This window comes from Ptychodera flava, chromosome 7 (genome assembly GCF_041260155.1).
Source record: "Ptychodera flava strain L36383 chromosome 7, AS_Pfla_20210202, whole genome shotgun sequence".
Lineage (NCBI taxonomy): Eukaryota > Metazoa > Hemichordata > Enteropneusta > Ptychoderidae > Ptychodera > Ptychodera flava.
In genome coordinates this window covers 2,493,529-2,518,196 of record NC_091934.1, presented here as the reverse complement: position 1 = coordinate 2,518,196, position 24,668 = coordinate 2,493,529, and the positions used below count along the sequence as shown (strand labels likewise).

General features: G+C 36.6%; 1 protein-coding gene across 4 annotated transcripts; it reads right to left on the bottom strand.

The window, feature by feature from the left end:
• Positions 1-510: 510 nt before the first annotated feature.
• On the bottom strand, positions 511-21,365 carry LOC139136560 (gelsolin-related protein of 125 kDa-like). 4 transcript variants are annotated; one of them, XM_070704296.1, is made up of 2 exons: positions 21,136-21,365; positions 511-4,064 (listed from the first exon to the last, which is right to left on the bottom strand). In XM_070704296.1, exon 2 carries the CDS (start codon positions 3,723-3,725, stop codon positions 2,730-2,732), a length of 996 nt encoding a protein of 331 aa, XP_070560397.1. In that variant the 5' UTR covers positions 3,726-4,064; positions 21,136-21,365; the 3' UTR covers positions 511-2,729. The 4 variants fall into 4 exon arrangements, with proteins under 4 accessions (XP_070560397.1, XP_070560400.1, XP_070560398.1 ...); XM_070704299.1 differs by lacking the exon at positions 21,136-21,365 and adding an exon at positions 15,035-15,123; XM_070704297.1 differs by lacking the exon at positions 21,136-21,365 and adding an exon at positions 8,401-9,133.
• Between the last annotated feature and the right edge of the window lie 3,303 nt (positions 21,366-24,668).

The window sequence follows — 24,668 nt, the reverse complement described above, 5'->3', positions numbered from 1 at the left end:
TTCATGAGATTTCACATCAAATATAAATGTTGTTAACTTTATCAATGACAAGCTTACTGATTTACTGTTTTTAGTTTTGTGGAAAGTTCTTTATTTTCATATTGATTGAAACTGACTCTGAAGTGACTGACTTGTACAGAGTTCATGTTATGTCAAACGAACACAAAAGTGTTTTTGAGCAAGTACGCCCTCGACGATAGAGACACGCAAACCTTCCTTATTGTGCACAGATACGAAATACCCGTCTGATGACACGGCAATCTATCACCATGACTCATCTGCCCCTTCTGCCTCTTCTCGCGGTCTTTATTATCTATTGACTGTGATTATCAACATCTCTCTGTCGTCTCTTTCTCTGCCTCTTTTTATTACATCTCTCTCTCTTTGTCTATTCCTTTCTGTTTTTGTGTGTGTACCATTTCTCTCTCTCTCTCTCTCTCTCTCTCTCTCTCTCTCTCTCTCTCTCTCTCTCTGAAAGCATAGCAACAAATTAAAACGAGTAAATAAAAATGTCCATTCACCATTTTATTTTGCTCAACAATACAAAATATAGAGTAGTCACATATTTTCTGTAAACACATTCTATTTTCACAGTTTCAACAACACATCAAAGTAAAATGTAATAAATGGTTTCTGTCCTTATCTTCGCGATGCGATAAAATGGAAGTTCGCTCTCATTGTCACAAAATATATGACAAATGTCGTTGGTAATTTTAAACACACTGTAATATAAAAGCTTGAGTTATGCCGACTATGAAACACAAAAAGAGCCATTATTCAATGGAAGTTGTAGTATATCTTTCATTTAAATTTTTATACTTGGCATTTTTCGCATTTTTGATAGAGTCGATTTGGAAAAAATTGAATAACATAGGCCTAAATGAAACTTTACCGAATGCTAGATTACCGTTTCAGGAACTTAATTGGACTGGAATGTTCACTGATTTGGTATCTGAGTTGTGAAGTACCATTCACCATGCATATTCGCATATCACCGTAATATTCGTTGGTGGACAATTCTATTATTCCCCCTTTGTTCGTCTTATTAAATAACAGATCAGGTCAAAACGAACTCTACGAATTTCGAGGTTAGCTTTGGAAGACATCGACGACGATAAGTACCTGACCGTCAAACTTTCGTGTCGAACAAGGTAGTTGTGACTTTTTATTGGATAATTTGTATCAGAAAGCGCAAAGCAAAATCAATGTTTTGGTTAACGTAAATGTATACAGAGAGATAGCCATTGTCAACACTCGGTGCTTTTAAGTTTTTAAGATTCATTCGCATTGTGAGGTTGGACCAATATTACACACACTACTCCGACGTTATATTCGTGTAAATATTAGACTTCAATAAACGTGACAAAAATTATAATATTAATACACGACTGGCAATACTTACAAAAGGTAAGATAAATTTGTAAACTATCAAAGCCTTATTTCAACATTGTCAATTTCAATTCTTTAACGTATAATAGATGAGTAAGACTGTTATATCTTTAAATCAAAAGTCAACATTTCTATGCATTCTATTGATCATATATATATATATATATATATATATATATATATATATATATATATATATACATACATACATACATATATATATATATATATATATATATATATATATATATATATATATATATATATATATATATATATACACTGAGTGAGATCAGTGCTCGATGCTAAAAGCATAGCGTTATAAGTTAAAAACAATTACTTCAAGTACGGAGTAATAACATTGTTACTTTGTACTTGAAGTAATCAATTAATTAAAATAATTATTATAGTATACACATATAGTACATATATTATATCGTCGCGTCAGAGCAATTAGGTGGTAAACGCAAATTTCAGTATTTGGCAGTTGTAGCAGAAAACATGAGTTCTTTCGATAAATGCAGCCATGATGGGATAATGGTTTTTACTTTGATTTGAATGTTAGCTAATGTAGCAAGTTATTGTAGGTCATTATCAGATGACAAAGATTGTAAACAAAATGTAAAGTACGACCGACCCACACAGCAATGATATAACTATATACATACATATGTGTGTAATCACCATATATAAGTGACAACAGCTGTAAATTTTGATATTTTCACTATTTTTTTGACATTAACAAGTACATTTTCCACATTCGTCTTCTTAAATTACGTCGAAATGCACAGTATCAGTCTTACCAAAAACAAAACATTGTTATTGTTGACAATTCATTCTTGTCCTGATATAAATTCAGCCTTGACAATAACATTTGACATTACATGCATACATACATACATACATACATACATACATACATACATACATACATACATACATACATACATACATACATACATACATACATACATACATACATACATCCATCCATCCATCCATACATACATACATACATACATACATACATACATACATACATACATACATACATACATACATACATACATACATACATACATACATACATACATACATACATACATACATACATACATACATACATACATACATACATACATACATACATACATACATACATACATACATACATACATACATACATACATACATACATACATACATACATACATACTATGTTGGCAAGTTGAACACATTTCCACGTGATTCGGAGAAGGACAAGAAACTGTTTCTCAGAAAGAACAAACACGCTAAATCACATCAACAGGACCGGTAATGAAGATTGTGATTAATATTTTTCACGGCAAATTTGGTAATCCATAAGATTCCTTTTTATGCTTTATTCTATGTTCCTTAAGCTCTTTTAACAAATCGGTGTCCACTTTGATCGGTGGCAAAATTAAATCCCCTTCTTTTCTCTTCTTTTTCCTCACAACTTTACCAGTATCATCGCTGCTTGTGGTTGTCGACGCCGTTTCTGTATTATCAAAACCCCGCGTAACCTTTTTATGGGATGTCGTTTCTGATGTTCCATTGGCGAGTTTGTTCAGTGAATTGATTGAGTTGCTCAGTTTCCGTTCCACGTGTAGTTTAGACTGACTCTTGTAAAAGTTCATCCGTTGTTCGGCATGTCTTTTTCTCTTCAGAATGGAACCACTAATGGGACTTCGTCTTCTGACAAATTTCTTAGGTTTGCTTAAACACATATCTGCAAATAAAGTCTCTCTCAATGGAGGAGGGGGTTTAGCTGCTTCCGCTTTTCTCTTTCTCTCTTCTTCTTCTGCTTCCAATCTTTTCAGTTCCGCTTCTCTTTCTTCCTGTTCTTTTTGCAGCATGCGTTGATACACAGGGTTAGACGCTAACAGAGCAGTTACAGGAATATTGCTATTTGTATTTAGAGTTGCCACCGAAACATTTCTTTTCTCCTGTAGAGGAGGAAGTGAGAGATTTTCATCAACCTTCTGTTCTACGCTCGTTATTTCAACTTTTGCTGTCTGTTGCTTCGATTCGTCCTCTAGAGGGCGTGTTTCAGACACCTGTTCAGTTGCTTCCTGCGATTCTTCAGCTTTGGGTTCTACTTCTTCCTTTATATCTTCTACAGACTTTTCAATCGGTGGAAGTTTTGCTGAGTTCATCTTCTTTTTCTTTCCAATTGTGGCATCTACAAGTTTCAATCTTGTGTTTAAATCTTTGGCCAGGGCGAAGGCATTTGGGCCACTAAGCTCCTCTCTTAACTTTTCCAGTTTCTGTTGTTTCTTCTTGAGTCGTTCGTATTCAGCGCGAAAGACTGGCATATTCCGTCCCTCTTTTAAAGATTGTTCGAAGTCAGTCACGCTTCTCTCAATTTCTTTTTGAGTTATGCATATCAATGAGATCTATTTTCATGTAATCTTTGTAACGGTAGAATCCACTGTACGTTGCATACTCGGTGTTTTCTATCTGCTTTGTACGCATGCGTAGATGAGCTTTTTCTTGTTTGTTAAGAAAGTCTGCACGGTGTCGTATGTGTCGACTCAAGTTATTGACATGCTCTAATTTTTCCATGGCTGTCTGATAGCCACGTGACTTTCGAGACAACAAAGTAGGCATCTCTGTTGATGTTTGAACTGCCGCCGTCATTTAGCCAGATTTACCTGCGTGGTGAAAAATATATAAACGATTATGATTATTTCGCATTTTCATCATGATTACTACCCAAAGGAATTTGATTCATTAAATTAAAAAGACTTTGTTTACTACAAGAGAGAGACATTGCTGTATACACATATACTTGTTCGGTAACCAGGATGGTAACTGAACTTCTCAGTCAGTCACACCGTCAAACTGACATCTGAATCAGTGTGGACCATGACGGCGTTCGGTAAACTGCATCAAGCGTTTGTCATTTGGCCGTTGTTGACGATATGGGTGTAGAGGGATAGCGAATGCAGTTCCTGATATTTTGCGTTTCAGTGTCGGTTACATGTGTATCAGTATAATGCTTGTATAGATAACACACTATTAAATGCTTATATAGATAAGATACTCTAAAAGAAAACAGCAGATTATTACTTTGGTTGTGATACTATGGTAACAACCCGATATCAATCTGGATTTGCTGAAAATTGGAAAAAATTGACATAATGGCGCTTACTATTTTCATTTTGCATTCATAAAAGCCAATTAGTAGACCTACTTCATGTTTTTTATGTTCGTGATCTGAAGGCATATTTGTAAAAGCACACATCTGCACATTGACGCATTCCTTGGCTCAGCGGCGTAGACCAACTTGAAGTGGATAGAATGCGACCTCTCGTGACCTCAAACCAAAACAGACCAACTCGATCTCAAAATATACAATGATCTCCCACAAAGAAGTAAAAACAATTTGAAGTCAAATGAAAGGCACAGGTCATTGATCTGCATTTGGTTTTGGATTGTTCTGTGATTAATGACAATGTTTGATCAAAAAGTTGTTGTATTAGTTGCTTGTAGGTATATTCGTACACTTTCTTGTTAAGTGTCTAGTTGGTAAGATATATATATAGTGATGTAAATTAAATCACAATTTGTAATTTTTAACGTTACAGGAACAGAATCTTTTTAAAACTGATGATAGGTTGATATTTTAGAAATTACATTGCATTTATTTTTTCTAAACTGTACAAATAAATAATACTTGGCGATTTAAAAACTGCAAGTGTCGAAAGGTGTGATGGACAAGGTCAAGGCCACTGTCAACATTTGACACCTTTTAATCAACAATACATTCTCCCTCTGAGATACCAAACGTCTTCTGGAGAATCGCGTCTCATTCTGCACAGTGCCTGTTGTCATCGCAACCTGGTGTTGCCATCGCATCCTGGTGTTGTCAAGTTAAAAGACTCAGACAGGATTGTTTACTGCTGCAACTAAAAATGTTGAACCCTCTTCTGTAGTTTACTGGAGAACAGTAGAAAAACATTTTCCGAAGTAGTTCTTAGATATTGTCTGGAGCTAGACAGGTATAAGGAATCTGGACTTGAACCTGTTTTGAACATGACAGATTATATTCATGATGCTGACGTCAAAATAAATATCTGGAACACATTGTCAGGAATTCAACTAAAATCCCGTGTTCGTATAACAGCTGACCCCTCCTTAAACATTTGCACGAGTCGACGCCACTCCTTTTCTACAGATCACACAGTATCACTCGTTGATGGATTGAAAATATTTCCACAGCTACAATTCATTTGGCGTAGGTGACTACACCGTATCTTGTCTTCCTTGATCTTGACACCATGTCGTCAGTCGATCCCATGGCTGCAATTGTCATTTCACTGAACTAGAGTGACACCCTTCATGATCTCAGTATTGAATTTCACGGCGGGTACTTGCTCCTCGAGATTGCTCTCAGGTTTAAAGTAATTCAATATAGGATTGAGAACATGTTGCTGAGGCCATTCCGCGGAGATTACAATGGAACGATATATAATAGAGCGATTTGGCTTCAGAGCAGACGGGATATTCATTTTAACAATGGGTTGCAACGACACAAAAGTCGGCGTATTGAGGCGTGCCTTTAGGCTTCTAACTACCATTGTAAACACAAAGTAGTTGTCTGAGACGCGTGTCTGTACGTGCTGCTCTGTGATATGACTCAGAATTCTCGTCAATTCAATAACGATACAAGTGATATGCTACAATAGCAATAAGTTTATGTTTCTATGGAGATGAAAGAGAACCGAGTCAAATTACGATAGATGACATGGCTTATCACGCATTTCAAATGAACGAACTCATGGCCCAGTAACACATTGTTGACATTGTTTGCCAGCTTCTATTTCGTTTGTTAGTATATTAATCATAATGTTATAGAAAATACTGTGAATTTCATCTTTGAACTTGGTATGTATTTTAGGGTCAATGGCCCACTTTGTGATATTAACACGATTGGAACTAATTTCGCATAATTGGATTTTAATATTTTTCAAATTTCTCAAAAGTTCTAGGTGCCCTATAGATGAATGTTGAAATATTACAAATAACTCATAAAAAAGTGTATAATGTAAAAGGAAAAGCAGATGAGCTTATATTTGCAGAATGAACAGACATCAATTCACCATCCAATTCTCCCAAATTAGTTCCAATCCTGTATATTGCAAAGTTGCAAGTTTTCACACACGTACGCTGCAGGGAATGTTCATCGTGAAATTATTTTGTGGTAAGAGACACCATCTTACGACGACATTTTGTAGTCTGTAAAATTTGAGACGACTGTGCCAATGGAAACATTGCCGCCAAGTGGAACAGTTGTTTGTAAACAATCGAAAAAGTATCATATTGTATTCAGAACACACAGAGCATGTACATAAGAAAAACTCTTCCTATGGAAAAACTGCAGGCAAGGTTCAGTACGATATCTTAACCATCAGGCGTTACTTGAGCTTCCCTAATGAATTGCCGTAAATATTTTACAAAATAGAACATGTTGGACATCTGGTCATAATTGTATTCATGTCTTTCTTATGGACTGTCAGCTCTACGCCGCATATTGGTTTACATGTTAATACTGTCTATATTCGCAAATTATTTCAAGAAAGAAGTTTGAATTCTCGCCACTCAAAATAATTCCACTGAAAATTATGTAGAGTTTAAACTCTTTTATCTCAGAATATTCATCAATATCAAATAAACTTTTATGACTGATATTCTCATTTATTTCAAAAACAGAGGTAAAAATTAAGAAACAAATGCATTTCACAATTTCATCATCAAGCATAGAGTACCATCATCCACAATAACCAATAAAATGAATTTTCATGGCGAATCAAGTTATCCAGTACTAAATACCGCTGACTATTTTCGACAAGTATATTGCACTCGGAAATGTCAAAAACGCAAAGAAATGTCAAAAACGCAATGAAATGTCAATGACACAATGAAGGCTACGGATGATTGAGAGTACTCGGCCAAGAGATATCGTTTCAGCTGAATTTTTATGTCAATAAAACTTTCTAATGTGATCGTGTGTGTAATTTTACTTCAGTCTAGCTAAATTATTCGGTGAAATTTTTCATATAAGAGCAATGAATCGTTCTGATATATTTATTACATCTCAATTTAGCCGCCATTGAAATTTAATTTAGCCGTAATCTATGGCTTTTGGTGACGTCACACAACCTTTTGTGAATGCGACAATGCATGTTATAATGTCGGTCGATAAACTGTAAACATGGCAACCGATATTGTAACAACAATATTTGTACACTGTGACCTGAAACAGCTGAATATAAGCAACGGTTTTCACTCCGTGACTGAAATGCTAATCATCCCATTTTGCTAAAGAAAATAGTCAAAAGCAACATATATACTCGAATGATTGACAGAAATACATTTGCGTCGATGACAAAACATTCTATAACCCACAAACTGTATTGCTTTTGCTAATCTCCTTACACTAGACAGGAAAAAAAGACATAGTTTGAACGATATCAGTGGGATTTATTGAAAAATGATATCTTGGGTCTGGTGTTAAAATCTTGGGTCTGATGTTCTCATAATTCGAATTTTCGGCACGTCATATGACAACAACATCGTCAAACTTAATCCGGAGTGAATAAGATAATTTGTGGTACAGTACTACTGTCTTGAAGGCAACACGCCGCTTTATCGGTGAAATGCGACCCGTTTTAAGTCAATTATCGCTAACCCGTAGACGTACACTCACGTCTAAACATACATAAGTTGATCCTTAGAGTTGTACTGTACCACCAGAAATCACCAACTGCCGTGTTTATAGGCTTAACATATTACAGTTCACCCTTTCGCATTGGTTTGACGCAATATCATTTAGACTTGAAATACGCTTAGTATCGGCTGATGTATCAGTGGTTGTAACACATCTATCATCCATTCTGCGATCCAGATATGATAGTTACAAAGGCGTATTTATAGCAAACCGCAAAAAGAAATCGTAAAGTATTTTCGAAAAGTTTGACTACTCACCGAAAATGCGATCGTCTGCCATCATTGAATTGTACGCTCTAACATCTAGACCAGTATAAATTACAAACCGAGCTTGCAGTGAAATATTTACGTTGTGATGTCTTTCTAAGTCTAGTGAGGTCAACTTTGGTCCTAAGGCCATGGCAAATATATCAGACTTGCATAAATCATTGCTCTGTGCCAGTAAATAGACCCCCACAAGTGCGATAAAGAAGAAGTAAGGAGCCTGGAGTGAATTAATGATTGTTAAGTCACTGAGTACAAGGCACGGATTTGACAATAAACCACATAAATACCCTTGTGTTCAAGGTTTTGTCTGCCCAGAGTTTCTCAAATACTCTTTTAGAAAACATATTAGCCACATTTCTGTGTGGATGTATTCTTTTACAAAATAGTGTAAAGCATATTTGTCTCAATGTGTCGGTGTTTGGTTGCAAAGTTTGATTAGGTATGATGCATTGGTTGGAGACGGGATCGATACTGAAGTATGTTTACTTTGTTGGCAGATTTTTCACCTTTGACATCACTGTGTTCTACCCCTCTCTGTGTTCTACCCTTCTCTGATGTCCAGAACAAGTACCGTACACCCCTTCTTAACTTGTAATATAGCGCTCTTACATTCCCCTGTATTGAATTGAGTGCACGCCAGTCAACTCTTTGGCGCCAGTATAGATCGTCGTGGTCCGACAAGTCTGTACGTTTCCTGAATGAAGGTAAAATTAACAGGGGACAGGTATCGACCTTGCCATCTTTACTTATCGTCTAAAACGCAAAGCGACCCAGCTGCAAATACAACTACACCATGATATTTGAGATAGAAATTATAGTGAAATTATCAGGCATTACAAAATTGACCGAAATTGATAATTTCATGTTTGACAACGGTTAAATAGTTTTGTGGTCAATGTGGAGCTGAACGTCACAATTTTTCTGAACGTGTTTTAGAAAAGTACCTAAAATAAAGAATGTTCACTCAAGCAGAACAAATTTATGAAATTGTTTTTACGATAAAGGAAATGATACATCCATGATAAACTTCAGTATGTTTGCGGAGGAACTGATAATTAATAAAGACATGAACTAATTGGATGATCGATGCAAGTTGCTACAATTGATACGCCATTAATTATCCAGGCGGTAATTTTAAAAGCATTGGTTATAATGCTTTTAATACTTTGCCAGGTATAAAGTAAAATCCATTAAAGATGTCAAGATGTATCGATGTTATCAGTAAAGATAACTTTACCCTTGATTAAAGAATGCATGGACCGAGAGCTCTTCTACATCTCAAGAGTAAGCGCGCTGTGTGTGTCTGCGTGCGTGTTGGGTGAGATTCTGTCTATTGTGCTGATCTTTTAAAGACATATTTCTTCATAATTCCGGAGAATTGAAGAGACTCTTCGAAATTTGATTTCTTTAGACATTTCAGTATGACGAAATAATAAGGCCAATTTATAAAGTTTACCAAGTATGACTGCAAAGATTTATAATTTTCATTTTCCATAATATCCAGAGTAGACCTAAACGGAATAAATTGTTATCGGATTTCTCTGAAGTATTGTAACTACAGTGTGAATCGTTGAATGGAGACACACTCATTTGTCTTGCGTAGATTTCTACGACATTATTACAACAAAATCATGTCACGGAGTCCGGGCTGTTCATAGTTCAGCCACGGTCCGTTTAGTAAGTGCAGTTACTGCAATGACGTCATGGTTTTAGTATGATGATGATCAGTTACAAGGTCTGGTTACTTCATTGTCAAGTTTCTGTCTAGCCTGACACGCTAGGGAGCCATCATTATTTACGGCCTTGAGTGTCGGGGGGGGGGGGTCGGAGGAATTTCATCGGAAACTCTGAAATTCTTAGTAACCCCCCTACCAACCATGATGAATTTGAGTAACCCCCTCTCTAACTCAGAAATTTTGACTGACCCTGCTCCCCACTTAGAAAAGTTAAATATCAATACATATCTTTGTAAAATTTACAAAAATACAGCAATGGTAAAGCCTTGCAAATCCTAATGTACCCTGCTAGATTATCATCACTTACCTCATGACGGTTGAAAAAGGCGAAACCAACAAATTGAAATTCAAAGTCACTGAAAATTTTGAAAAATTGATGCGTGCAATGATGCAATCTGAGAGGTGTTTCATTTTATTTTGCACCAAAAATTGAGTACCCCCTTCTGTCTCTCCACATTTTGAGCAACGCTCCTTGTAGCTTTCAATTTCTTGAGTGACTGCCCTCGGATTCCTCCGACTCCCCAGGCCGACGGCTCCCTTACTTTTCCTGATATTTTTTCGCTCTAGCTTTTCGCTGTTGTGTACACACCATAGTACTGAGACGTACAATGAAAAGAAAGAATGTTACAGACAAATGGAAAGCTTCTGACGTCGATTAAGTCACGTGCGTCTTATTAAGGTTTGTAAAACTGACCTCAAGTGTCAAAGACAACAGATCCCTATGGAGAGCATCGACGCTGGGAAACTAGTTCTTTGAACGAGGGAGGAATGGCGAACTGTCGATGTAGCAGGTGCAGCCAACGAACAATGCACTTTTAAAAAGGTCCTTACTATGATAAGATATATTGTGCATGACAAATAATGTGAACTGACTAATTTTAAGTCAAGAGGGTAATTAACTAGCTGTTCATAATTTGCCCTCCCACAGAAAATTTTTCGACTTACCCTCCCACACTCAAACTTCATTTTTACCCACTTCCCACTTATTTTTGCCTGTTTCCCCTCCCCACTGTGAATTTTTGAAGCTCCCTCGCCCTGTGGCGAAAAAAAACTTGCCAATTTCCCCTGCCCTGGAAACAATTCCCCTCAAAAAGTTTTTCGCCAAGCCCTGTCCCCAGGACAATCAACCGATATCCTCCCTGCCCTACAAAAAAAACTAAAATTTGCTCCCCTACCACCTAAAAACATGTCCCCTGCCCTAGCAAAATTAAAATTTCCCCTGCCCTCAAAAATTGCTCCTGGAATAGCTTTCTCGATGAATAGCTCCGTTGGCTGCACCTGATGTAGGCTCTGCGTGAGTCTCAACCTAGTAAGATAGTGTGGGAACTCATCGATGGACAGTTCTCTGAGCGTTTACTGCAAAGTTTGATGAAGACTAATGAATAGCCTTTAATTACTGATCTGTATTCAAAAGGAATTGTTCGCACGGCCTGCGAAGACCTACGGAGATAGAGTTTATATGTCATTCCTGGCTTACTGTGAAAAAGAATGCATGTTATTAGAACATCTAAATGTAAAGATGACAAGCTGACGAAGATGTGCTGAAAACCTCAGATAACTCTGATAACTGACAAATCTTCTAGACAACTACAATTCATATTGTGAATACACTATTCCCTTACAAGCATCTACTTGTCAAAACGTCCTACTGTTTGCGTTTTACTACATTTCGCCATTTGCACGTCAGCCAGAATTTGACAATGTAGACGGCGTTCTTGTTTGTCCCTGTTTCCAGACCAGTTTACGGACAACAATTTAGTCAGTTCATTGGCGCAGCTTTCTACAACGTGCAGTAATAATAAAGTTTGTTTTATCATTAATACGGATTAATAAGGTTGCTGTGTTGAGGGTACCGAGTGGTGCACATGTTATCCCTTCATTGATATCAAGCTATGACGTGTACTGTGTGATACATTGATATCAATGCCAGTAGGTTCATCCACAGACCCTCTTAATCTAGGGTCATAGTCCAGCCATGGAGCTTGCCGACTCCTCAACATCAGCCATGCTAGCAAAACTGTTGTGACATCATGTCATGTTTATACTTTGCTGTGAGAGAGAGATTCTCGTTTAATGTTTGTCACGTGAAGAGTCTACTGATTAAGATGGACATCTTTCAATGAGAGGGTGCGTTACGATAATTTGCATACTTATATATGCATCATCGAATTAGTAGATGCATTTGGATAATTGCTCCGTTAGCAATTTTACCGGACGAGTTCAATAAATGCTGAGTTGAATGCAGCAACAAAATAAAAATAACTGCTTATTAATAGTCTTTTAAGTAACTGTATTCGGCAACCTTTGCTTTTTACACATGAAGATGATTATAGAAATAAAGTAAACACTGCGATATAACTCTCCTATCTATCGTTCTTATTGATGTAGAAGGTTGTTGCTATAGTGATTTTATTATCGGCGTCGATAGACAGAAGTCTTCTAATAGGTCACTGACACTCCTATCATGGACTAATGTAGCGTTCAGTTCAAGTGTGCGGGAACTCAACATTGACTGTGTCAGGATTCATTGCTACGTGGAGTGTGGAAAGGCCAGAAATGAAAATTGGTCTGTTTCGTTGTCATGACAACGACGAGTCATGTGTGTTTGATAAAGCGTACTGCGTTGGTGGAACATTCAGCGTTGTCTTGGCGACTGTGAGAGTATACACAACAGTTTGGCGATCAGCTAAGCATTAGAAAAAATTAGTAACTCTAGTAATGGCAGCATCTTGACATAACTGACGACTGACTGCGTAATGTTCATTAAATTGATGTGGAGTCTAGTAACATGACTTGCTCTAAATTCTCGGCTGATATATCGTTCTGTTATAAACAGAATATTGTCAGTTTAAAATTGATATGCTTGTGGCGGTGTAGGGACGTGACATGCTTTCAATGCAGTGGCAACAAATCATCAAAGTGGACATAATTTGCCGGCTTTAATATGTTATGACGTCACAGTGATTGTTGACTTCTTTCCTGAGAATTCAATCAAGTCAAATAGAAAATGAACTAAATTTATTCTTCAACGCTTTCTTACTTCTTTTAAATGTCATCGTTTTCATGTTCTAGGTCAAAAGTTGATTTCTTGTCATTTCAGTTTGTATCACATTCTTGTCAGGGTTATTTTGAGACATTTCCCGAAAGTGTTTAAATTTTCCCTTTTTTAACGTGAACAGAATACTTTCATGTAAACGAGAAGAATACTACGAGCATTTACCAACAGCCATAACAGAAATCATTAACGTTATCAACTGTAGGTACGTCTGGTGTTTCCTCAATGACGTACAACAAACTGTTCCACTAATTACAGAAGTTATCAGAGAAAATGACATTTCTGAGTTTGCATGAACAATCGATTTCAATCAATTATCTACGAGAGTCGCTATTCAGTACAGTGTAAGGTGATGTAGCCATGACAACAGCTGTACCTGTAATAAACGCGTTTGCCACATATGGGAGTATAAATTAGAATTTCTAAAGGTAAAGAATTGAGGAGACGTGGGCTTGACCTGCTTGTAACCGTCCATGGACCTAAAGAAATATAAATTTACGCATTGAATTTATCAAGAGACCAACTGATGGAATATACAGGTGTGAGACGTCAACATTGGAATCACAATGAAAGCATAAAATTTGTAGTTCGTTCATCGTGCACTACTCAACACTACACTGGACACCAATACACCACACTATACTATTATATTCTACATTAAAGTGTACACGCACTGCACTAACAAGGGTTGATGTCTCATGATATCTATATCAGTGGCATATTGGGTCAGTAGCAATCAAAATAACCAATTTGGACGAGGATACTGCACTTTAGAGAATTCCTTTATCAAATAAAACTCAACTCAGCGTCCTGCATACTGTTGACATTTCGAAGCAGTTAACATGATTGTCCCATTAGTTTCTTTAATGTCGATATAGATAATAGGTAAAATTTTAATTTGATAATTCAAAATTGTTTCGTAAAAAGAAGTGGTTGAACAACAGTAAAGTCATTTTATATATCTATCCAGAGTCTGTAAAGTAACTGCCGGGCAAAAAGTTTGTCGATGAATTCGCGTTACATTTCAAAAGGATGAATGCACTGCGATGTCAAGACAAGTTACATCGATGGTTTGGCCTGTAAATAAACTGTCAGTCCGAAATAAACGACTAATAAGATAGTAACGCCAGTCGTCTACAGACAATTTTAACAAGACATAAGAACCGTTTACATTGAATATAGCAACAGCTGAATTTTTGGTGTGAAAACCTCTCTATCGATACAATAACATTTAATACATCTTTCAGAATATCAAATTTAAGAATATCAAGGGTTTCAAATAAATTTATATTACAGGTCCAATGTTTCTAATGCAGTCTTCGCAGCAAAACTCGGAAAGGGTCATGTTTTGTACCAGAATAGAACCGATGTCTTCATACAAAGTTTGATTGACACTTGTAAAGCCTTCAACTGTCAATCAATATTTAAAATAGCAAATAGACCAGTGCATCATCGTTTCTATTGACCGAAATGTGTTCTTCCGACAATCTTAAATTTTCATCTTACAAGGTTTGAGACATATACTGTCTTATTCTGACTTATCTCTCAAATATTTAAGGCTTTGCATCCAACACGATTGGAACTAATTTGGGATAATTAGATGAAGTAATGTTGGTTTTATGTAAGCTCATCTTCCTTTCTTTTTACATTACACACTAGTTTTTATGAGTAATTTGTAATAATGCAACATTCAGCTATGAGGCACCCAACACTTTTGAGAAATTTGAAAAATATGAAGATCCAATTATCCCAAATTAGTTCCAATCGTGTTCATTCGGAATAATGTTACCGTTTAAGACAGTTTTGTACAAATATTAGTAAAGTCATCCATTACCTGTGAAAATATCAGTCTTGATGACTGATGATACATCGGTCACAGTTTCAACCCAAGTGTATCCTGACTGTCTTGTGTTCAACTGAGTGTTATAATTGCCGTACTCTAAGTCATTGTTAGCTCACTAGCCAATAGCCAATGTATGCAGATTAAAAACAGACGTAACCTGGTAGAGTGTAAATAGAGCCCGAACAAAATTACTAGATTTGAGTAACACCTGCATGAAATGAATATTCATGACATTGTGTCACACGACAGAAACCAATTGTTTGCAAAGTGTGTTCATCATATGATGATCGTTGCCTGCAATGACAACTTGATTTGCAATTTTTAAGTTTGTGCAGATTTGAATCGCTCAAAACCAATAAGTGGAAATATTTCTTGATGACTGTCATCGAGAGGCGAACAACAAATTATCAACGATCCGTCTGCACTGCAATCTGGTTTGTCGATATCTTTTGCTTCGATATCAATATTGATTAAAATAGTTGAAATCTCTTCATAATCAACGCATATTTCTTTAAAAACAGCTTTGTCTTCAATATTGCAGAGACACATGTAGAGATGTATTAATCGATACTCATTCACGTGGTCAACTTTGCCTCGATTTCGAGTTGAAAGTGTCGATTTTTGAGCTACTGTTATCTTTGAAGACTTCAAGTTTCATACCTATAAATTCTAAAAATTAATTAGACATCGTCTGCATATCAGTCAACTAGAGATTGTTGTTGGACAACTTGGTGTCTTGTAAACAAATTGAAATGCAGCAATCCAAGGGTAAATATGTGCACAGATAGGGAACTCCAGACCACACTGTAACCAATGACTTTGCAAAGAGTTGAAACAAAACAGTATGCACAGAGACAGAGATAGGATCACTCTGTCCTATAGCGGTAAATTGGAATCAAATTCTTCAGTGACTTGAAATTCTGAATTCAACTTGGCACGACTTTAAGAATTTCAAGTTGCTTACAAGCTATCATGGGCAAACATATTTAGTTCATAAATTCAGAAGCTTATGCTGTCTCCGATATCTGTGTTAGCGTCATGATTAGTCCAGACGTTGAACCTAATAGATAGTTGTATTTTCATTGTCAGAGTGTTGCGCTGCTATTGTCTGACTTCCAGACATTGTGCTTACTTTCGTAAACAAACCTCGGTGATGACGTTTTGTTTATGTTTATTTGCTGTATCCGTGATAAGGCCAATTTGCTGGTATTTGCATATAACTGTGTGTACACTACAGACAATACTTCAATCAAATAATACAGTCACATATTCATAAATTTTGGATAGCCTCTTTCAATAAAATGGCAAATACATCAATAAACACTGCATAAAACGGAGTTTGGAATGAGCGGTATTGAGGATTTAACTGTAAAATTAAAAATGAAGAAACATCGTCAGTTGAGACGATAGAGAGAATGTGTTGTTTTAACATTATTTGTATAGTTGACGACAGTGAATAAGCAAAGAAAAAAGATAAATTCATCCTAAACACATGATCTGAACTAAATAATTATTTCAAGTCTTTCCCGGTGTGGCTTCCTTTGAAGTGTGTCTTCTTTCTAAAGGAATGTAAGGATACTGACTAAAGTGGAAGTACGCTGACAGAAAGCCGTATTTTAAAAACTGTAGTTTTGGCTTCGATGAGTAGGAGCCTAAGGATGTCTGGACTCTCGGAGCTAGACTCAGGTGAAATTGCTACCTATTTTAAACACTCCTGCTATGACAATAGATTTGTAAATTGGATTGTTTCGAGTTTGAATAGATTGACTGAATTAATTAGACGGAAGAAAGCATAGCTAGCGTGCCCAGATACCCTCTGTCATTGTTCCATTGTTTTGCTACAACAACGAATGTTGGGCATTCGTTAAACTTCTGTGACGGGCCGAAGGATGAGAAAGCGGTCACACAGCGTTGTCTTTCTGTGTTGAGGTTCGAAACTAGCAATTTGTTTATACACGAGTTGAAAGTTACGTCACTGAATTTTTAAGATCAACAAGATTGGAACTAATTCGGAATAATTGGATCTTCTTATTTTTCAAAATTCTCAAAAGTGTTAGGTGTTCTATAGCTGAATGTTGCAATATTATAAATTAGTCACAAAACAAGTGTGTTACTTAAAACGAAAAGCAGATGTGATTACATTTGCAGATTAAATCGACATCATACTTCACCATCAAATTATCCCAAATTAGTTCAAGTCGTGTTGATCAGAACCATGAACACTGACGAGTCACTACATTTCCTATAGATTGAATAAATTCAAAGACATTGACATCTTCAGTCAGCTTCGGATGGACATGCTCGACGAGTTCATGCAATAGTGCCACGTTGTGGCTGCTAGGAGAAGAGAAATGCGATCTACCCTAAACATTAAAATTCACCGGTTCTTGGGTTTACAAAAATACAGAATCCACATAATATCACTAGTAACTCGAGAGAACTGGTTTCTTTCTTATTCTCATATTGTTTCTATGTTGTGTATATCGTCGCCCAGTAGTGAGAATATCGTAAATACTGACAGTCAACAGAACAATCTAGACCGAGTTAAATTTAGAAAGTATCACATTAAACGCTATACTCTGTGTTGATTGTTCTATGAATACGATACTGTCTCTGGAAGGTTTAGTGTTCATAAGCAGCAACACAAAGTTGAATCTAAAAAAAATGGGAAAATCAGAAGTGAATTTTAAAAAGATTTTGTTTGTTGCTGATTTAAAAATTGTTATTGAGAAATCGGTTTCGTATCAAGTGATTTCTAAAAAATCATCCAAGCCAATGGTGCTTTATCTTACATTTCAAAAAAACTTTATCTTTTGAAGTCAGATTATCACCGTAGGTTTTACATCAAACGGTATAGTACCTAGACTAGTTCTGTTCCAGCAGGTTAATTTCTAAAGCAAGATAGCCTTGTTATCTGAAGGAGATCACTAAAGATACAGAAATGTATTTTGCTACACGCTGGACAGGAAACACTCAATAAATGTAGATCTTACAGCTAGATTCATTTCACTGACTTGGCAATAAGCCACACAATACCACAACTCAAGGACTTCTATTCGCTGCCTATCCTATCATTTACAGAAATGTTACCTACAAATACTGAACAACTTTGCTCCGAACTACTTGATATCCAATATCATTTAGTTTAAACCTTTTTGCCATCAAACAACGTCGGCTTTTTCATACAGCCGTTTCACTCACTGCCCTGGTGGTGTCTCGGCGGATCACATAACGGACACACAGACTGCCTACAGCGAAGATTTATGAAACATAAATGAGATGTCGTCGCCGTCACGAGGCATTTCACGCCGACCAATTTCCCCTTATATTCGACGTAACAGGTGATATGGCGAGGCTTTACGTTATAAGCTATTTTTATCTGACCTTCGGAAACGTAAGTCTGTACCTGTTCCTGAATGACATTCATGTACCTTTAACTTCAATATTTCCCGTAGCTTTAAGGCCAAGGTTAAATTAATTTAGCAAAGTCAAGGACGAGGTCAAATATACAAATGAGGGCACAGACATGATATAGCATTGTCAACAACATATTAGTTTTGGTACAAATTTATTTTACGTCTTTCCGAGAGTGTAAGTTTCTATTCATGGTTTAAATGTGAGCCTATTCATGGTGTCAATGTGACCCTATTCATGGTTTCAATGTGACTCTATTCATGGTGTAAGTGTGACCCTATTCATGGTGTCAATGTGACCCTATTCATGGTGTCAATGTGACCCTATTCATGGTTTCAATGTGACCCTATTCATGGTGTCAATGTGACCCTATTCATGGTTTCAATGTGACCCGTGACCAATTTGCACATTGTCTACTTTGATATTCTTTTATATTTTATTCTTATTATAAATATTTCAGAGATCAAAGTTCATTGTCATCAAGATAAGCTCCAACTTCGAGGGCAAGCCCAACAAAACCAATCCTTTTCATTACATTGTAGTTATGATGCTTCGTCTTGAAATTGTTTCTTCATCAATTATGTTCGAATATTTTCACTTCTCTATAAAGTACACCAGTGAATAGTTAATAGATTTTAAAACATTAGTAAGTGTCATGTTATTCAATAGTTATGGCATAATAATCGCTCTACATTTTGTCTTTTACAATATCTAGTACAAGTTCCCAATATCTAGTACAAGTTCCCAATATCTAGTACAAGCTCCCAATATCTAGTACAAGTTCCCAATATCTAGTACAAGTTCCCAATATCTAGTACAAGTTCCCAATATCAAGTACAAGTTCCGAATATCTAGTACAAGCTGCCAATGTCTAGTACAAGTTCCCAATATCTAGTACAAGTTCCCAATATCTAGTACAAGTTCCCAATATCTAGTACAAGTTCCCAATATCTAGTACAAGTTCCCAATATCTAGTACAAGTTCCCAATATCTAGTACAAGTTCCCGTCACAAAGCCTAACCAGTCTAGTGGATTTAACATTGACTTTATTGAAAACGACTTTTGACCAATATAGCGATAACTAACACAGATTATTCATTTTGACTTGGAGGACTTGAAAATTTTTAGTAAGTGATTGAGGCACAAAATGTTACCTGCTATCGGTGAGACTTAAATAAGAAGGTCATAACCGAAAACTTCTGACCTTCTGCTCATGGGGCAACCTGTTAGTGTTGAAAAATCAGTGTTCAACTTATCACGTACAGGATAATTTTTTGCCTCATTTAGAAAAAATGAATTTATGTATTTGTCAAGAAACGATGAAAAGTACATTATCAAGTCTTCTTTCCCGAAAGGCGACACGGTTCGGTGGGTTTTTTGGTTTGTTTGTTTGTTTTTGGGGGGTTTTTGGTTTGTTTTTTTTGTGTGTGAATATTCAGCAAGATTATTGAATAATGCTACTGCTAAATTTCTGATGGGAAATGCATTGCAGGCAATGTCTGTCAATGTTGTAGTTTACTGTAAACATCATTTAGACTACATCAAAAACTAATACTTTGGATCAGTTTGTTTTCTACTTGTCTCCCGACATTCTAGTATTAACAATTCCTCAAGTTCAACAACACCGTAGCAATATTAATTGGTATCTGATGCCTACATAATTGAAGTCGCCAATTGTACATAGAATTAAAACCACCTAAGCACCAATGCTTTGCTCACTTACTCGTTTGAATGGTGTAAAAGAAGACCATGTTTTTACAGCAACTAAAATATCAAATAGGCCTATATCGACCAATTTTACCGAGTACCATCATACACCGACAATAATATACCCTTAACTTGGACGAAGTCATTTACCCAAGGTTTCCCTTAATAAAATGTTTCGTGATTGAAGTTCCTTCCGTTTGTTATATCCTGTTTATAGTATTTATGTTTTCGAACTATAACACTTGCTTCGCGGGGAAATCGTCCTTAACATTCATATCTATGACGTTTGCACAGTCATTGACCGTACGACAATAACACAGTATGTATCTGAATTCCAATTAAGTTAGGGGGACTTGTGCACGATGTCCAGACTTTTTAGGTCATGTTCAGATATTTTACAAGATGAAAAAAATGTCAATTAGATTAACCAGACAATTTACGGCAACATTGAATGTTAGCCTGACAAATAACAAAATATTTTATGGAAGCTATTCTTTGCACGACGTAGTTCTTACAATGGAACATGACGTCGTCAAGGTGACAATAGCGCGTGTCACTCACCTGGAAAATGTCGTACTTGCAATAATTGTGATCACATTGTTTGACCATTAGCATGTACATGTCAGTAGTTTACAATTTAAGTGAAATTTCATTGTGTACCCGATGAGAAATAATATGATCGGAAATGTTTGTCAAATCATCAGGATAATTATTGTGCAAATTGTGAACAGGAAGGGAGTAAACGCAATAAATAACAAAGTCCAGTGTAAAACAAATGGTTGGGTGTAATACGAGCTTACCACGATCCTAGCAACCCATGACCGTCAAACCACACAGCTAATCACGTGTTGAAACAGTCATTATCGCTGTCAAATAGAGACCTGAGGAGTGCTTCAAACACACGGCGATAAGATACTTAACCCAAACCACTATGGAGATCATACGATTCAGTGAATTACTTATCCACATACCTTTTCAACCACCGGGATAAATATTGTCCTTTTCTGCTGCTACTATTTAGGCAGAATTAACGCCTTTAGGAAAGAAGCTTTCGCTAAAATCTTCGTTTGAGGTTACGCGTGCATATCCTTCAAATGAAAGACGCTGGTACGGTTTCACGTTGAACATATGCCTACAGTCTGCGCACTGTTTGTGGTAATCTATATGCACACATCGAATTGAAATGGAGTTTGCACTTTGCCCGTAGCACTAGAAGGGCCCTCTAACTTTCCATGTGAATACATACACTTCTACACAATAACCGCCCTCTCCTTTAAATGAAAAGCTATTATCAACATTTTCAAAATTACCGTCAATTATTCATGAAGCTTGTCGGCGATCCCATGAACTCTCTCAAGCATAAATAATATCTGTGATAGGTAGAGCAACAAGTGGTTTTGTGTATGTTTCCTGCGTGTTATTAACAGGTCTTTATGTTGCAAATTAAAATGTACAGAGAGTTAGGGAGGGTAGTCTGTCGATAACATACGACATAGTTACGCATTGATGGGTTTGTTTACTTGTATTGTGAGCTGCTGAAAAGATACGAACACAATAACCTTAAATAAGAAAATCAAGCCGACTTTTCTTTGAGTAAACGCCACTACAAGCTGTTCGCTTTTAACTTTGCTTTAGTGGTAGGTCGATAAGGTCGAGCATATCATTTACGACTGAACGCTGCTGTGTTGTGGCATGTCTTTGTCCATAGCCAAATACAAACACTTGAAGACATACAAACTGCTCGCTACTCTCTGTTTCATCTTGAAATCTTGTTTATTCACTAAGAAGTCGACATTACTTTTGCGAGATATAGACCTTAGAGCCTGACTACTGATATAATGTATTTCTGACATTGAAACGGAATATCATGCGCTTTGGAAATTTTAAATGATGCTATTTCTACATATTTGATAGCAATTCTTTTCACCTGGGAAGCACGATGCCTGACAAACTTCAGAATAACTTCATGTCCTACAGAATGCATTTTAATTCAGCTCTGTGTAATGCATTTGATGTCATTTCCTATCACTTGAATCAGGTATATCGCCATTGAAGTAAATGTGCAGTCCATGTGGTTCCCTCCGTAATTCATCATTCAATTGTCTCTTATTTGTGGTGTCGTTGCCATGGTGTCTAATGCCTTTATTATGTATGCATAACGTCAACTCTTTAGTTGACCTACTTTGTTAACCTCAATTTTGAAAATGAAGGTTTTAAGATTCCATTTCAGAATTAGTTTGGGATCCAAATGCAGATGTAATTTCATATCGATTAAAAATATTAATAAGGTATGAAAATTCTTTACGATTGCCAAGTCTTGCGTCCTTACATTTCACACTATGTCACTCTGTAGACCTTTATAATAGTGACACTGTCACGTTATGCCGTCATACAGTTTTACTTACAACGTCAGCTAGATGATGATGAAGACTGCCGTGCATTTTGACTCACATTCACAGGTAGAACAAAAAGGGGAAGTGTTGCAGTTTTTAAACCGGATAATACTGGATTGAATTAGACGTCTGTTTCCATTACCAGTAGCTGGGTGGCACATGGATAAAAAATGAATAATTGTACCTTCTTAATGTCTTCTATAAGCGCATTTCCTCAAGATCAGTTTGTAAAACTCTCAAAATTCTATAAATTCACTTAAAATCAATTTATTTATTTTGATAAAGCAGTAAAGCAGTGTATAATCGAAGCGAACTGTAACATACATGCATTCTCTATCAAACAAAATTACAATCACAGCAATTGCGACTTCTCCTGTCATCCTCAATACTTAGTATACTTAGTATTACTCCCGAGTACGCCGTGAAATTGTTTCGTGTAAATGTTATGTCGTGTAAAACCCTGAGCTACATCTGCTCACTGAATATTCTGTTATGAACTTCGCCTCTTGCATAAGCTTATGTGCTGCAGTACTCTTCCTTTCTGTTTGTCTTTCTTTCTACTTTACGGTATAGCGCAAAACTCCTTATTGCCGCCAGAGGGCAGCAAACTGATGTCTCCGTGAATTATTTCCGATAAAGAGTCGTCGATCAATCAGTTTCTAACAGACTTGAACGACAATACAAGATAGTTCTTATATCATAAGCCCTCGAATATCAAACCTTTCTTGCGTAAAGTTGTTTAGTTTTATTGATATTGATTGCAAGAGTGATGTCAACATATAAATTGAACTACCTGTACAAACTGAGATACCTGGGCACTGTGATTGCTGCGGTCTCTAAGCGATGTAAGCTGTGATAAACATACACTTACCACGTGATCAAATCCGACTGCGTTTATCATGATTAAGCAAAACCGGAAGTGTCCCAGCCTTCAACGTTTGGTCAATGAATTACTTGAAATCAATGATAGTATTGGCAATGACAGCTTTTATGATTATCAACTTGATTGTCGAAACAATGCAATAAGGTATGACAACATGAATATGGACTATCTTTGTGGCATGCAGAGTGTCATGTTCGAGTCTCCCTGTAATCGTTGAATGACAATTCAGCCCTAGACTCAATTTAACCCTGGTTTAAATCAGCCCTGAATTCAATCAGCCCTGCATTCAATCAGCGCTGGATTCAATTCAACCCTGGAGTCAATCATCCCTGGATTCTATCAGCCCTGGATTCAATCAGCCCTAGATTCAATTCAACCCTGGATTCAATCAACCCTGAATTCAATCAACCCTGAATTCAATCATTCCTAGATTCAATCATCCCTGGATTCAATCATCCCTAGATTCAATAACCCTGGATTCAATCAACCCTGAATTCAATCAGCCCTGGATTCAATCATCCCTGGATTCAATCATCCCTAGATTCAATCAGCCCTGCATTCAATCAGCGCTGGATTCAATTCAACCCTGGATTCAATCATCCCTGGATTCAATCATCCCTGAAATTCAATCATCCCTGGATTCAATCAGCCCTAGATTCGATCATCCCTGGATCCAATCAACCCCGAATTCAATCAACCCTGGATTCAATCAGTCCTGGATTCAATCATCCCTGGATCCAATCAACCATCCCTGGATTCAATCATCCCTGGATTCACTCAACCCTTGGTTCACTCTCGGGCTTGTAAGCACTTTGCCATAACAGCTACTTTCTTTATCTTAATCGGAACATGAGGCAGAGCTTTGAAGTCACAGTGGTCCTAACTTAGACCCTTGAACTCTCTAAGGTCTTTTATGAAAGTAAAGTGTTGAGACGCGGATCATTACATTGTGCGTGAACTCGTCTAATTTGAATGGATTTACATTAGAGGACCAAGTTCTTCTGGACTGCACATGTGTCACATGATGACTGGTCCTTTAACAGTTGAAGTTATGTGCAAATTTCACACGCTGAACAGTAGATCGCCCTCTGTGAACCTATTAATGTATAACAATCTCAAAATTCGAAATCGATATGTTCTTTGGGAAATACATATGTAAGGTAAAGAACAATGTGTTCTTTTTTGTTAATCTTGAAAATGAGCAACTTGTAAATCAATTTCAATATGT

Coding starts and splice junctions, on each gene's coding strand:
- LOC139136560 (XM_070704296.1), bottom strand. CDS start 3,725: ATGCCAGTCTTTCGCGCTGAATACGAACGACTCAAGAAGAAACAACAG.